Source organism: Cheilinus undulatus, linkage group 13 (genome assembly GCF_018320785.1).
Source record: "Cheilinus undulatus linkage group 13, ASM1832078v1, whole genome shotgun sequence".
NCBI lineage: Eukaryota > Metazoa > Chordata > Actinopteri > Labriformes > Labridae > Cheilinus > Cheilinus undulatus.
The window spans coordinates 32,686,866-32,700,069 of NC_054877.1; the positions used below are offsets into that span (position 1 = coordinate 32,686,866).

The 13,204-nt window shown below is 37.7% G+C and overlaps 1 protein-coding gene across 2 annotated transcripts in view; it reads right to left on the reverse strand.

Annotated features, from left to right (window-relative positions):
* Positions 1 to 326: 326 nt before the first annotated feature.
* Positions 327 to 13,204, reverse strand: part of wls (Wnt ligand secretion mediator) — a 33,163-nt gene continuing 20,285 nt past the window's right edge. The window contains exons 6-12 of one of the 2 annotated variants that reach the window (XM_041804098.1): positions 8,116 to 8,284; positions 7,887 to 7,984; positions 7,696 to 7,759; positions 6,559 to 6,702; positions 6,371 to 6,454; positions 4,409 to 4,562; positions 327 to 1,285 (exon numbers count right to left, since the gene is read on the reverse strand). In XM_041804098.1, coding sequence (XP_041660032.1) covers positions 1,176 to 1,285; positions 4,409 to 4,562; positions 6,371 to 6,454; positions 6,559 to 6,702; positions 7,696 to 7,759; positions 7,887 to 7,984; positions 8,116 to 8,284 — 823 coding nt within the window. In that variant the 3' untranslated portion in view covers positions 327 to 1,175. Of the gene's footprint in view, positions 1,286 to 4,393; positions 4,563 to 6,370; positions 6,455 to 6,558; positions 6,703 to 7,695; positions 7,760 to 7,886; positions 7,985 to 8,115; positions 8,285 to 13,204 lie in introns of both variants that reach the window. The other variant, XM_041804097.1, reaches the window with a different exon arrangement.

The window sequence follows — 13,204 nt, forward strand, 5'->3', positions numbered from 1 at the left end:
GTCACTGACTTGGGCACTTTAACTGAAAATGTAGTTCAAAATTGTACCTCAAATAGACCTTATTTTAGAATACGCAAGAAAAAAACATCAACTTCCTGTTTCACATTTTCTCTAGCTTTACAGATGAAAGTGAAAATATTGTAGTTCAGCAATGGGCCACGCAGAGGCGCTCCACTCCTAAAATAACATGTTCACATTCACACTCATATGGCAATACAAACTGATTATTCAGTGGAGTAATTTACTTTTTGTAACTGTTAAATAAGACAAAAAACAAGGACTTTGGCCCACATTATTCACAAACATCACAACAATACACAACAGTGTTAAGTAAAAGGTTGTTTTTATTTAAATTAGCATAAAAAGCAAAAACCAAAAAAAAAAAAACAACTAAAAGCCATGTATAATAGGCTACAGTCAACTTCAAAACCATTGATGCATACACTTTGTGAAACTGAAGATGAAAACTTTACAAAAAATAGATATCTACATTGTAACATAATGAACGTACAGTATGCATGTCCCAAAGTGGCTATGTGGTCTGTACATTTTCCCCCAGTGATACTGAAAAAAAAAAAAAAAAAAAACCTCTTAAATACAGCAACATGATCTACTTTTCCATGAAGAATATGCTATGTGGCGAGCTCTAACGGTGGTGAATGAGTAGGTGGTTATGCATAATATCAAAAAAGAAGTTGTTGGATCTCCAAAAATCCTGCTGTCCATTATTGTCAAAATCTCTGGTTTGTACAAAACAATAAGATTCTTGCTCTGTATTTCAAAACAGGAGTAAAATTCCAGCTCTGGCCACCATAAAAGGTTCTCTTCATAATATTATCTCTTTTTTTGGTGATAAAAGTATTGTGCAACTTTTAGCCACAACCTAAAGAATGAAATGTGTGAGAAATAGTCCACAATGAAATGATACGGACTGATAATACTTAGTATTGGGAAACACTGTGGTACATAATAAGTCACACAGCTGAGGGTCTTTGCTGAAAAACATAATCACTGTCTGAGAGCGGTAGGTACATGCTTGGTGAAGTGTTGATGCTGTTGTAGAGGCAGGGGATGTAAAAAAGCCTGTTTGAGTACATATGTATATATAAGAGGGAAGGGATGATTGGAGCAGTAGGTAGCAGAGGAGGGTCTTGCTAAAATCTTACAGTGTGACTCTACTCTTGAGCCTCTTTGCCAGTCATCTTGTAGATCTCAGTGGGTCCATCAACATGAGTGATTGTCGTAGTCAGCTGGATGTCCTCTCCACTGTTTGCTCCGACATCTCCTGCACATAAAAACAAATCATGAACACCCAAATAGCAACAATGCACAAATATAAAAACTTTAAGAGGATGTATTTGTTTTTGTGCATATTTTTGCATTCCTGCAGGCAATGATTCATTAAATGTGAAATGTTTTAGCTGGATTCCATTCACATGAATACTTTGAGCTTGTTAAAAACAGAAGTGAATCTGAAGAGCGGATGAAGTAAATCATCACAGACTGAAACTTGGAGAGGAACCCTCCCACCCACCCCCACCCATATAGACAGATTGGTTGACGCACTACATGGAAAGCTTCCAGCACTTCAAACACCTCTTTTCTCTCCCCTTGTCGCTGACGTCAGGAGATGGATGGATGGTTTTCATTACTTCCCTGAGCTCCTCCCCCCAAACTCCCCCTTCTCCTCTTCACTGTGCCTCTCTGCTCCATCTGGAAGGAAGCCTGGTGTCCATTAGAATCACCTTCTCGGGCCAAAGAGACCCTGCTTTCCCCTGGGAATCTGGGTCCCTCTGAATCACAGCCCCCCCCACCCCCCTCGTCCTTACACAAACTTTGGATGAATAGACAGCGTTACAGCAGAGGACAGACGCTCAACTCCATCAGAGGGAAATGAGAGCTGCTGGGGCAGGAATGAAATTTAACCTAATGATTCATACACTGAGGAAGCTAATTTGACATTTGGATGCAAGTCATGCAAACTGACTATTCAATAAGTTATTCTATGTGGCTGAATCTGTTTGAGTTTATATACGTTGCTATGACAAAACTAGATATCAGGTATGAATTTTACATTACATGATTTCTAAATTACTTTTACTTTATATGTTATCATAGAAATAAAATGTCTGACCTACTGGTATTTCAACCATTGTTTTATTTTAACTGTTGCATTGGTCCTGGAAGACATACAGTGGCTTCAATGAATGTCACATAACTGTATAATAGCAAGCAAAAGTAAAGTTATGACCTTCTCTAAAGCTATAGATAGAGATTTTAACAGTTGTCAATTAGAAAAGGGCCTACCCCAAAAAGTTGGAAGTATAGACATTGAACTTGGTGATGTGAGGCTTGCATGCAGCTGTTTGGCCATGGAAACCACTTCCATGAAGCACAGTTAGCACAGTTTTTGTACTAACATTAATGCAAGAGGAAGTTCAGAACCCTTCAGCTATGGAATCAGCAGAACGTTGGCAACTTTTAGGAACCTTGTGCTTTAGCAGTCATTGACCTGAGTTGCTGTTGTTCCAAAACGCTTCCACTTTCAAATGGAAAATCCAGCAGGGATGAGATTTTACAAACCGTCTTTTTTGCAAACGTAGCATCCATCACAAAACCACACTTGAAGTCACTGGGCTCTTCAGACTGACCCATTTTGTAACACACATGTCTGCAAATTGAGACTGCATGAATAGGTGCTTGATTTATACACCTGTCCTGTAGCAACAGGTCTGATTAAAACAACTGACTTCAATAATTAACAGGTGCCGCCTAATACTTTTGTCTATAGTGTGTCTTGGTATCACACTTGATGAATAATTTTCATACAATTACAGGATCAATTGTTTATTTTACCTCATTAAAACCCAGTTCAACTGTTTGAAAAGGAAATCCACAATGTTGTGTTTATTTTCATTCAAGTTAAAAGCTTTTATGCATTTTCTGGTTTGTACAGTGTACTATGTTGTTTATCAATCAGTTTTAATGATTTAACCTGATTTTTGGCATCAGTTTGAAACATGAAGTCTAAATGACCTGCTATATCATACAATTCTGACATATTTTAAGTTTTTTTCCTAACTTTCTCAAATGCCAATCAAAAATGCTTGTAAGCAAGAAAAAAATCTACCATAAATTTGGCTGAGAGCAAACAGACCTACTGTAATGAACCAAATGATAAATATATAAAGACAATTCCATTTTAACATAGGTAACAGGTTATTTCATATCTATTACTATGTTTTCAGATATATTTATTGAGATACTTGTAGCTTATTTTCTGTTTTTTAAACATGCATATGTAATCATTAATGCTTGGGACATTTTAAGACAATGTTGATTAAAGAACCATGAAGATCTACACACCACGAATGTCCCATTTAAAGATTTATTTAGCAAAAAAAATGTTTTGAGCCAATATATTCTTTCTCAGACGTGAGGAATTGTTCTTAATGCTTGTTTTTTTAGTTCTAGTGCCCACTCACAGGATGTGTGTCTAGTTTAGATGTTCTCCTTACAACAATGTCGATTAACAACTTCATCAATGCAAAGGAACTCAATTTGGAAAAACATCAACTAAGAACTTTAAGATGTTTCTAAAAATAATTTTTGACATAAAACCTAGTTATAGATTTATTTTCCAGCTGGATGCCTCTCAAAATTAAATCATCTTGGTTCAGTCCACTTTTGGACACAAAACTACATGTTAAAACAGTATTTTCTACTTTGTATTTCAAATAATGGACCATTATTGGGTTTTCATTCTGACTATTCATTATTTTTCAGCTGAACCTCGACTCTGTAGTTAGATTAAAATTTAACTACAGCAGGAGCGGAGTCATTGGTTGGCTGTAAAGTTTGCATTGTTTCAGAGAGATCTGGGTCTCACTAAATACTGTAAAAACACAACTTTCAAATTAGATTCAGTAAAGGGGGGAAAACTGGGTCATATTTTATGTATAGAATATTGCTCTTTACATTCTGATGTCCTCCTGCTGCCTGTTCTGAACTCTGTAGGAGTTTTATTTTTGACATCAGGGAATGCAGAGCAGAAGAAGCAGACAGAGGCTTCATCTAGAAATCAGACTACAGGAACGATGTAGATGGCAGAACCACAGTGGGATGAGTTCCAGTGTGCCAGGAACCAAACCTCACAATAAAACCTCCTCTGAGCAATTTAAATCCTCCTTTTTAATTTATGCTAGAGTGACTATGTCTAGCAGACTATACCACAACCACATACTGTTTTAAAGAGAAAAAACTGCTGAAAAACAAACAATGACTGGGGTGGAACTTTATAACCTTCTTTAAAGCAGCACAGACCGTTAACAATTGACCAGCAAAACATGGGCCATCTCTTTTCTTTAGAAAACTAGTAGAGTTGTGTAGTTACCAGTGATGCACTGACCACTTGACTGCTCATCTCCATAACGTTTGTGTGACGGTGCATAAAGGAACATGATGGCGAAGACATACAGGTTCCACATGCCGTAGATGCCAGTGAAGAAGGCGCTGTTCACCTGCACAGTGTGTTCACCCCAGTGCCAATGGCCCTCATTCACCTGCATGGAAACACAAGACAAGCACAGAGTTAGTTTGTACACTGGATGTTTTAAGGACACAAAAAATAGGGTTGATTGTCGCTGAAATTCATTAAACATACAAAGAAAAGAATAGTTTATAAATTTCCCAAGAAGAACAAAAAAAAGTCTTCAAAAAGTCGATGCATCAAACAGTCATCATGCAGGAAGCACAGAAAGTATGTGAAAAGGGGAAGAAAGAAGCAGAAAACTAATATATTCCTGCCCCTCTCAAGTGAGCTTATAAAAAAGCACTGGGTGCACTAGATTTTTTTTTTTTAAATGTTTTACAATATTTATAATCAATTTATTTATTTATTTATAATTAATCATTTTTTAATTATTATTATATTTTCATTTTTTTATTTTAAATTTTATAAATTGAGACATTTTATAAAATGTTAATTTTTTTAAAGGTATTAAGGATTTCTTTTTACACGATTCTCAACATTTCTATAGCCGATTGTGATCCATCTCCTCTTTTTGTCATAATTTAAAGTTCCACTTTTTGCAATTAAAACCGTTTTTGTTTTATTTTGGATTTTTGAACATCTTAAACTAAGGGTAAATGACTTCCTATCTGGATGACGATCTGCTTTTATTTTGAAGAAAATTAGAAACTTAGGGGAGAGCAAAGATCATGACATTAATTTAACCAAGGAAAAAAAAAACCTGTTATGGACTGAAGAGGAAATAGGAAATTAAAAAGTGAAATGTCCCATATCACAAGGTGTAGATGACTTGACTTGTCCACTGAGCTGCCAAAGTGAAATGAGACATTAAGGAGCCGGTGTGGACTTGCTTTTACATCACTATAGCTGCAGGGAGAGATTACAATGGCTTTAACCTAAGAGTGCTGAAAGGGACAATGAAGTATGCAATAAATGCATAACTCCACACTCCTGTTTCCCTGGTTTCTCCTGTGTTTTTGGGCCACCTTGCACCCACCTCCAGTTTTGTCATTTCTCTCAGGACACTCCAGTAATTTTCATGGCTCTACAGCATATACGCTATTTCATAAAGACAGAATCATATGTTTTTTATGTTTGTCTGAGGATGCCACAGTTTCCAGATCATGTATGAATCAGGTAACATACACACCATCTACATTGACATAAAAATGCAACCCCTATGTCCTTGTGATCTGGCAACCCATGACCTGATTCAAGGACTGAGGTGAACTCTGCACAAGCAGATAGACACAAGAGCTGCATGAAGGAGCGAGGCAGACAAAAATATCAGGACAGGATAGCACTCATCGTTTTTCTGTCTGTATTCCTTCTCTACATAACATCACACTTTATTTATTGTCTATATAATAGGCTATTCAAGGCCTTCTGGTGTTGGTTAAAGGAGTCAAGACTTCTTCATGTGGTGGGAACATCAGAGATGACCAAAATGAGAGGTATTTGAACCTATTTCTGTTCATATGAACAGTTTAACAAAGAAAGAGAGAGAACGACAGACTACAATGGCAAATATTTCCAGCTTAAAACATGAGTGTACTCACATGGAAAATTTTTGGACAAAAACATAATGTCCTTATGTTAAAATGTGAACTCACCCCCCCCAAATGTTCGCAGGTGTGCTGGTGCAATTAAAAAATGAATGGACTAATTATGGGCCTTAAAGAATTGCGATTAATGCAATAGCGCTGACAGCCCTAGACTAAAGGCATGGTTGCATTTTTTTTAGCAGTTATTGATCAATTATTAAAAATAATAGAAAGATCATATCAAAAAAGTACAACAGATTTTTAACAAAATTATGTTTGAAGTTATGTAACTCACCTGACTGATGATGAAAAAGATAACAGTCAATGCAGCACAGGCCAGTGTGACCAGCATCAGGAACTTAAACCTGAAAATTAGACCCTGAAGGGCAATGGAGAGGAGGGCTTAGCACCAAAATATTCATAAGAAAGTGAAATCTATAAAGACAGTTAAAAAGACCAGCATAATACTTCAGATATACACACCTCATAGTGCAGGCGTCTGGCCTTGGACATGGCAGGCAGGGACGTCCTCTTGCCGCTGATGTTGCGGAAGACTTGAAACACCATGAAGCAGAGGAAGAGAAAGTAGAGACAGGCACAGATCCCTGCAACTATGATGAAGGCCATCTGGGGTAAGAGCAGTCAAGGAGATAAGCAAAGACTGTCCTTAAGAAGAGTCACCCTGCAGAGTGCTGCACGGAAGATGTATAGAAGATGTTACAACTAAAAGACTTTTTTTTCCCACAAATGGACTCTTCATTCAAAAGTAATCACACGATGAATGGTATGTAGGTTAAGCCTCAAAGGCACCACCGGGGAGCTGTAAATATACAGACAGAAAAATTAGCATCTGAGCAGGGAACATTCAACAAAATATTTTACACTTTTAAGTGTATAAATCGGCAGATTGTTTTTCATTTTTCTTGTATTTTCATATCAAATTAGCAAATATAAAAAAACAAAAAAAAAATGCTTTTATATTTTACATTTTAATGTGTCTAATAATAAAACCTGAAGCTTTCACTGGTGTAGAAGGCACGGCAGAAACATGTCAGCGGTGAGCCTTATTAAGATTTGATGACCCTGGGTAGAGACAGAAACTGAACTAAATGTCTTCATCAAACCGCAAGAGTCACGTACACTTGAGGACTTTTATTCAGGCCTCCAAGAAAAAGATGAAAGAGTAAAATAAATCAGGGTGTTTGGCAGCTGATTTGAAGAGACATCCTGGTGAATCTTTCAGGTACACATATCATCCTGAGACCCTGAGCATGCTTTCACATATGGCATTACTGAATTATTTCTCATCCTATTAGTCATTTTCCAGCTCATGCTAAATCATCTGCCCTTCGAAAGTAATGCAAGAAGCACGGCATTAAGTGATGTGCCAAAACAGTACAGTGCACTGTGTCACAGGGTAAAGACACATTTGTTACAATAACAAGACCAGACCATAAACAGGTTTACTGGCTGCTGAACTACAAAACCCAATTTAGCTGCTCTCACTCTCAGGAGGGTTTTATTTTATTTTCCATCAAACCTGTCAGAAAAGCTATTTGCACTGTTGGTGGAAGACTCAGTGTGGTATCCTTAAGGAAAATGCAGATTTAAAAAGGATACAGCAAGCTCCGTTCCCACGTCTGACGCCCAGATGCTGTAGAAAGGGTTTGTCAGCTGGACTCCTCTGGTGACACAATAGAGAACAACATTCACATACATGAAATCTCTTTTGAGTTGAATTTTTAAAATGCTCTGTGATCAATACTAATATTAACCTTTAATATCATAGAAAATAAAAGACTTGGACCCACCTCTCGCACATATCAAAGATAAAGAGACAAAAAGAGCCAAACACGATGGGTCCGACTTGCTTCCAGTACACTGAGAAACGGTTCCTCTCTGTCTGGTCCTGGGATAATAAAAAAAAAAGTCTTCAAAATTCACTGTATCATTTACATAGTTCTAAATCCTCTGTGATTCCTGATGGGAAGTAGAAAGACAAACATGTCAATCAATGGCTGAATGGGCCAGGTACAGTACCATGAGGTGCTCTCCACAGAAGATGATCCAGAAGGAGAGCAACATGGAGTAGAAGATGCCCTGCCTGATGTCCCCAAAAAGAAGCATCCAGGTCCAGTTAAAGCCAATAGAGAACCACTCCACTGGGATGTTAATGAAGGTCATGGAGATACCCAAAGCAAGGATCACCCTGCAAGGGAGAGGGGGCAGTGTTAAAATAACTAAATTTCACCATAATTATCAAAATGTAAATGTAATGTGATGTGATTATTTCCCTTAAAATGGATGACTTAATATTTGAACTGACTTGACTAGTGGGCAGGGTCCAAAACTAACACTTGCCACTCTGCAATTACGGGTAGATTTTGTCTCTGGCTGGCAAATTTTTAAGACCACTCGCCACTCTGGCGAGTTATTTTTTTACCAGTGAAAAATTAATCTTTTTGTTACAGGAGAACAATGCTGGTATCGGCTGATTTCCTGTCAGAATAATGTGTATTCCAGGCCGAGACGATCTTTGGTCACGTAAGTGAGTCAGTCATGACGTCATTCACAGCGCGCCGAGGTGGATAGCTAGTTGTTACTGTACCCGTACCTCCTTGCAGTGTTGCCAACTTAGCAACTTTGTTGCTATATTTAGCGAGTTTTCAGACCCCTCTAGTGACTCTTTTTCAAAAAAGCAACTAGCGACAAATCTAGCAACTTTTTCTGGTGTTACTGGAGACTTTTGAAGACTCTGACATGAAAGCACGTATCGTTGTAGCGCCTCTCAGTGAGCAGCGCTCACTGCCGTGGGCCCCTCCCCATCCAAAAGCACTGACAGGCAGCCTACTCCTCGCGCAGCAGTCTCCCTCAGCTGCAGTCAGAGCAGGAGATGCTCACGCCTCCATGTCCAGACTACAGATTAACCACGCTGTGAAGGCACCTTGACAGTTTTTTTCTATTGTCTCTTTTCGGTCCATTTAGATTGTTAATGAAGACTGTAAACCAAAAAAAAAATAATAAATTGATTTGTTGTAGGCTCTTAAGTGGACCATAAGGTTTCAAACTAAGAAAACTAAACTTGTAAGAAAAATAGAATAATAAATAAATGATAAACCAAAAATAAAATTTAAAGTAACTCTGCCAGAGTATCTCTTGAGTCATTTTGCCTAGCCCAGATAAAAGAGGGTTGGAATTGTGACATTATAAAAACAAGAATCGACAGAAGCAAGTTCATTTGTTGTTCTATGCATAATAAGGGTCTTTTTACTCACTTTTTGTCTCTTTTAGCATACATTATTGATATTATTAGTGCATACTATTAAAATATTGATTGAGAATTGCATACAAGACCCAAATGACATGTTAAATAATACTGATAGCAAATTACACTAAAGTAATTTTTATTTGGTTGGCTGGTAAAATATCTGCTTGGCTGGTAAAAAATTTCACTTAGCAGTCAGCCTGGCTGGTAAGTGAAAAAGTTAGTTTTGGACCCTGCTAGTGGGTCAGTGTGTTTTGTAATAGAGCTCAAGGCGCATCATTCAGCCCAAAGACCAGAGCGAATTTAAACAAACTGGACTAAACTAAAAACTAATAGCAGTTATGCAGTGGGACAAATATAATATTAACTGATGCTGAGAAAGATTTGAATTACATCTTTGTCATACTGCCAAGCCCTGAGTGAAGAAGCACAATGATTTTTCTTAGCCAATCAATGGGAATCAGCCAACATCATAGGAAGTAAAAGCAGTGGCCCTGAGCTTCTGAAACTTCCTGTTTCCTCTAGAACTTACGAAGTGTAGATTTACATCTCTTTGAGTCTCACACCAACGGCCCTTTCATCATAACTAACCATGGTAAGCTGATAAAACATGCATACATGAGAATAGTAGTGCTAAATGTCAGGATAGCTGTCGACTGTATAGGATTTCTAGTATTTACTGTAATTTGACTATGGAAAATGGAGGCCCCACATTTGATCAAATTGCTATTTGGGGGCATAAAAGACATCTATTTATAGACATATACATAATAATTGACAACAAAGTGGCATAATAATTAGAAAAACACTGACAAAGTAAAAAAGTGTGGTGAAGTAAAAGTCTGGTAAAGTAATGCTTGAAGGTTTAAATTTGGAAATTCCAAGTATTTAAATGAATGTCCTATAAAGGGTTAATACTTACATTTATAAGGAATCTGCCACTCATTTTTTGTTGTAGTATAATGTGGTGTTGAAAGGTGAAGACAGTTAAAATATAAAGGTTTTGCTGGCAGGTCTAACACTTTTATATGAGCTATAACTTTTACACAATAATCAATGAGCAAGACTTCATTTGCTGAATCAGGCTCATTAATTCTTGGAACATTATTGATCAGAAAAGCACCACTCGCCCCCACTATCTAATCCAATTTTATATAAATTACTACTTCTCTAACCTTCCTCAACCTTGAAACCAACACATTTAGAGAGAAATAAGGGTGAATGCATTAAGAACTATCAGTCCACAGGAAGACAGAATAAAGCCGGTCTTCCAAGTGTCTGCAGCAGGTCCCTGCATGCCGCAAGGAGATAAAAGGGGGATCGTAAATAGACAGTTAGGAGGGCAAAACAGAAGAGTGTCTGAGCAAGAGAGAGAGAGGGTGGGGAAAAGCAACAGATAAAGGTGACCTGAATCATGTGGGTGTAAAAGTATTTTGCAAACTCTTTGGATAATTGCAGCAACATTATACAGCTTCTAAGCAAATCCACTCCAGACAGCTCATCGGAGCAAACAGAGTGAAAACATATTTGACTGGTATGCAGGGAATGTGTCCTGAGCACCACTGACTCACACAGGAGCGCTGAGGTTGTTATCAGTCTAATAGTAAATGTGTGGAAACAGGAAGGGCTTGGTGTGAAAATTGGCAAAATTGAAGTGGTAGAGGTCCTTAAATTGAGTTTTACACGGCACAGTCTGACATGTGATAGCAGGAAAAGTAAAGGTGTAACTAAACAATCATGTCTGCATAACGTGGGTGAGCCTGTTCATGTGCCTTTGATTATGAATGCCAACTCACAGGCATATTTGATCCAAAAGAGCCATTGGCTATGTCAGATGATGATGGATTTTTAGGTGCAGCTCATAGATTAACAAATTTATGAAGAACTTTAAATTTCCCTCTCACATCTGTCGTCTAAGTTTGGATAATTCTGAGTCTTCCCATCCTGACACCTCTGAGGACTAGCATGACAGGAGACTCTGATAAAGCTTTTACAGCATGAAAAAATCATCTGCTCTCCACAAATAGGGAACGAGTCGCACTTCCTGAAACCTCGTTGGTCATTTGGGAATGAAAGCCTTCAGCTGGAAAATACAGAGGGAAGGAGAGGGACTGTGTGTGTGTCTAAGAGAGCTGGTGTGTATGGCCTGAATGTGTGTCTGCAGCATGTGTCGCTTGAGTGCTAGCTTGCAGATTTTGTAACGTGTTTCACGCTTGGCCAGGCACTTCCTGTGGCGCAGAACGCTGCCTCTTACTGATCTGTCTTCCCAGCACGGCAGGGGGTTAGACAAACACTGGGCTCCGAGTACGGCTTCAGCTCTCCAAAGCATGGCATTCAAACTATCTGCTTCAGGCACAACTACACATATTGCTGCTCTAACGTTCACAAGATTTAGTTAAGGAATAAACACAAATGTGACATGATTTCAATATATTATAAGAGGAAAATCCAGCAAGTGGAAAGTTCTCATTTGTTTGGAAATCAGAACAAATAGGGACTTATCACCTTTCCACAGATTTTTCTGGTTTAGCATTTTTCCTGAAAAATCAAAATGTAATAAAATGCTACTTATGACCTGCTGATGGTCTGAAATGAAAATTACTCCACTAATGGTTTATGGGCATCCCTGTCTGATGACAGTGACCTACTAAGCACAGAGTTAAGAGTGCCCTATTTGTACATTTCATCCATAATTAATACCCCCTTTCACCACTGAGGCCATCACTGCAAGTCCCAACTATGTCTTCAAAAAGAACAATTCCTAGAAAATGTAAATAAAGTTCTTAAAAGCCAGCCTTGTTCATCCTGGAGAAGTTGTCTCAGTAAGAATTATAATGTCAAATTGTACCGGTGCTTATAATCATATACTCTACAACCAGGACCACCATTGAGAATATCACCCTAATTTTTAGGCCTATAAAAACAAATTTAACTTATTATTTGTGCTTTAATTTTGCCCTTTCTGTTCAAAGTCTATGCTGTGTAATTCTCTGTTTTGATAAAAACAAGATTTTTCATAGCTATTATAAGAAGAGAGCTCCTGCCAAATTTAACATTTGTGAGGAGACATGGGAAATGAGAGTACGGTGGAAAAGTGACAAACTGATATTAAAGTTGTGATTCAAGGCCGCCCATAAGGGTGGATAAAGGGGAGAGCTTTTAAGTGCCCAAGCATACCAAGGGCCCATAGAGGTCAGCAAAATCTTGGTCCATTGAAAAGTTAAGCTGTGATTACCACATCTAATATTTAACCTTAATACTAACTATTCTTATCAAAGCAGCAAAAAGTGCAATTTATCAATTTTAAAACTTTAAATCTCTTTTTTTAAAACAAAATTACCATTTTACTGGTAATGTTAACAATATGGATTGGCACACTGAACTAAACCAATGGGAAAGTAATGTCAGACTTCATAGCTAGGCCATAATTTGCACAAATGCCAGGATGCCAGAAAATACTGTAGAAGAAACTGATACCATTTTAATAAAAAAAAAAAAAGATATGAATAATTGTGAAGAGACCAAAAATGGGCAAAAGTAGCAAAAATTGGATGAAAGTGGGAAACATGGGCGACAAGTGGCAACAACCAGTTAGAAGCAGAAAAAAATTGCAAATATGAGCTGAAAGAGGCAACAAAATGAGCAAGGAGTAGAGAAAAAAGACAAAAATGGGTTAGAAGTGGCAAAAATGGGCTACACATGGCAAAAATTAATGAAAAGGGGAAACAAACAGGTTAAACGTATCAAAAAATGGCATTAAAGGGCAGAAAGGGACAATTATGAGTTAAAGTGACAAAAATAAGCAAACGTTTGTTAAAAGCAGTTAAAAGAAGAGGCAAAAATGAGTTAAAAGTCTCAAAAATG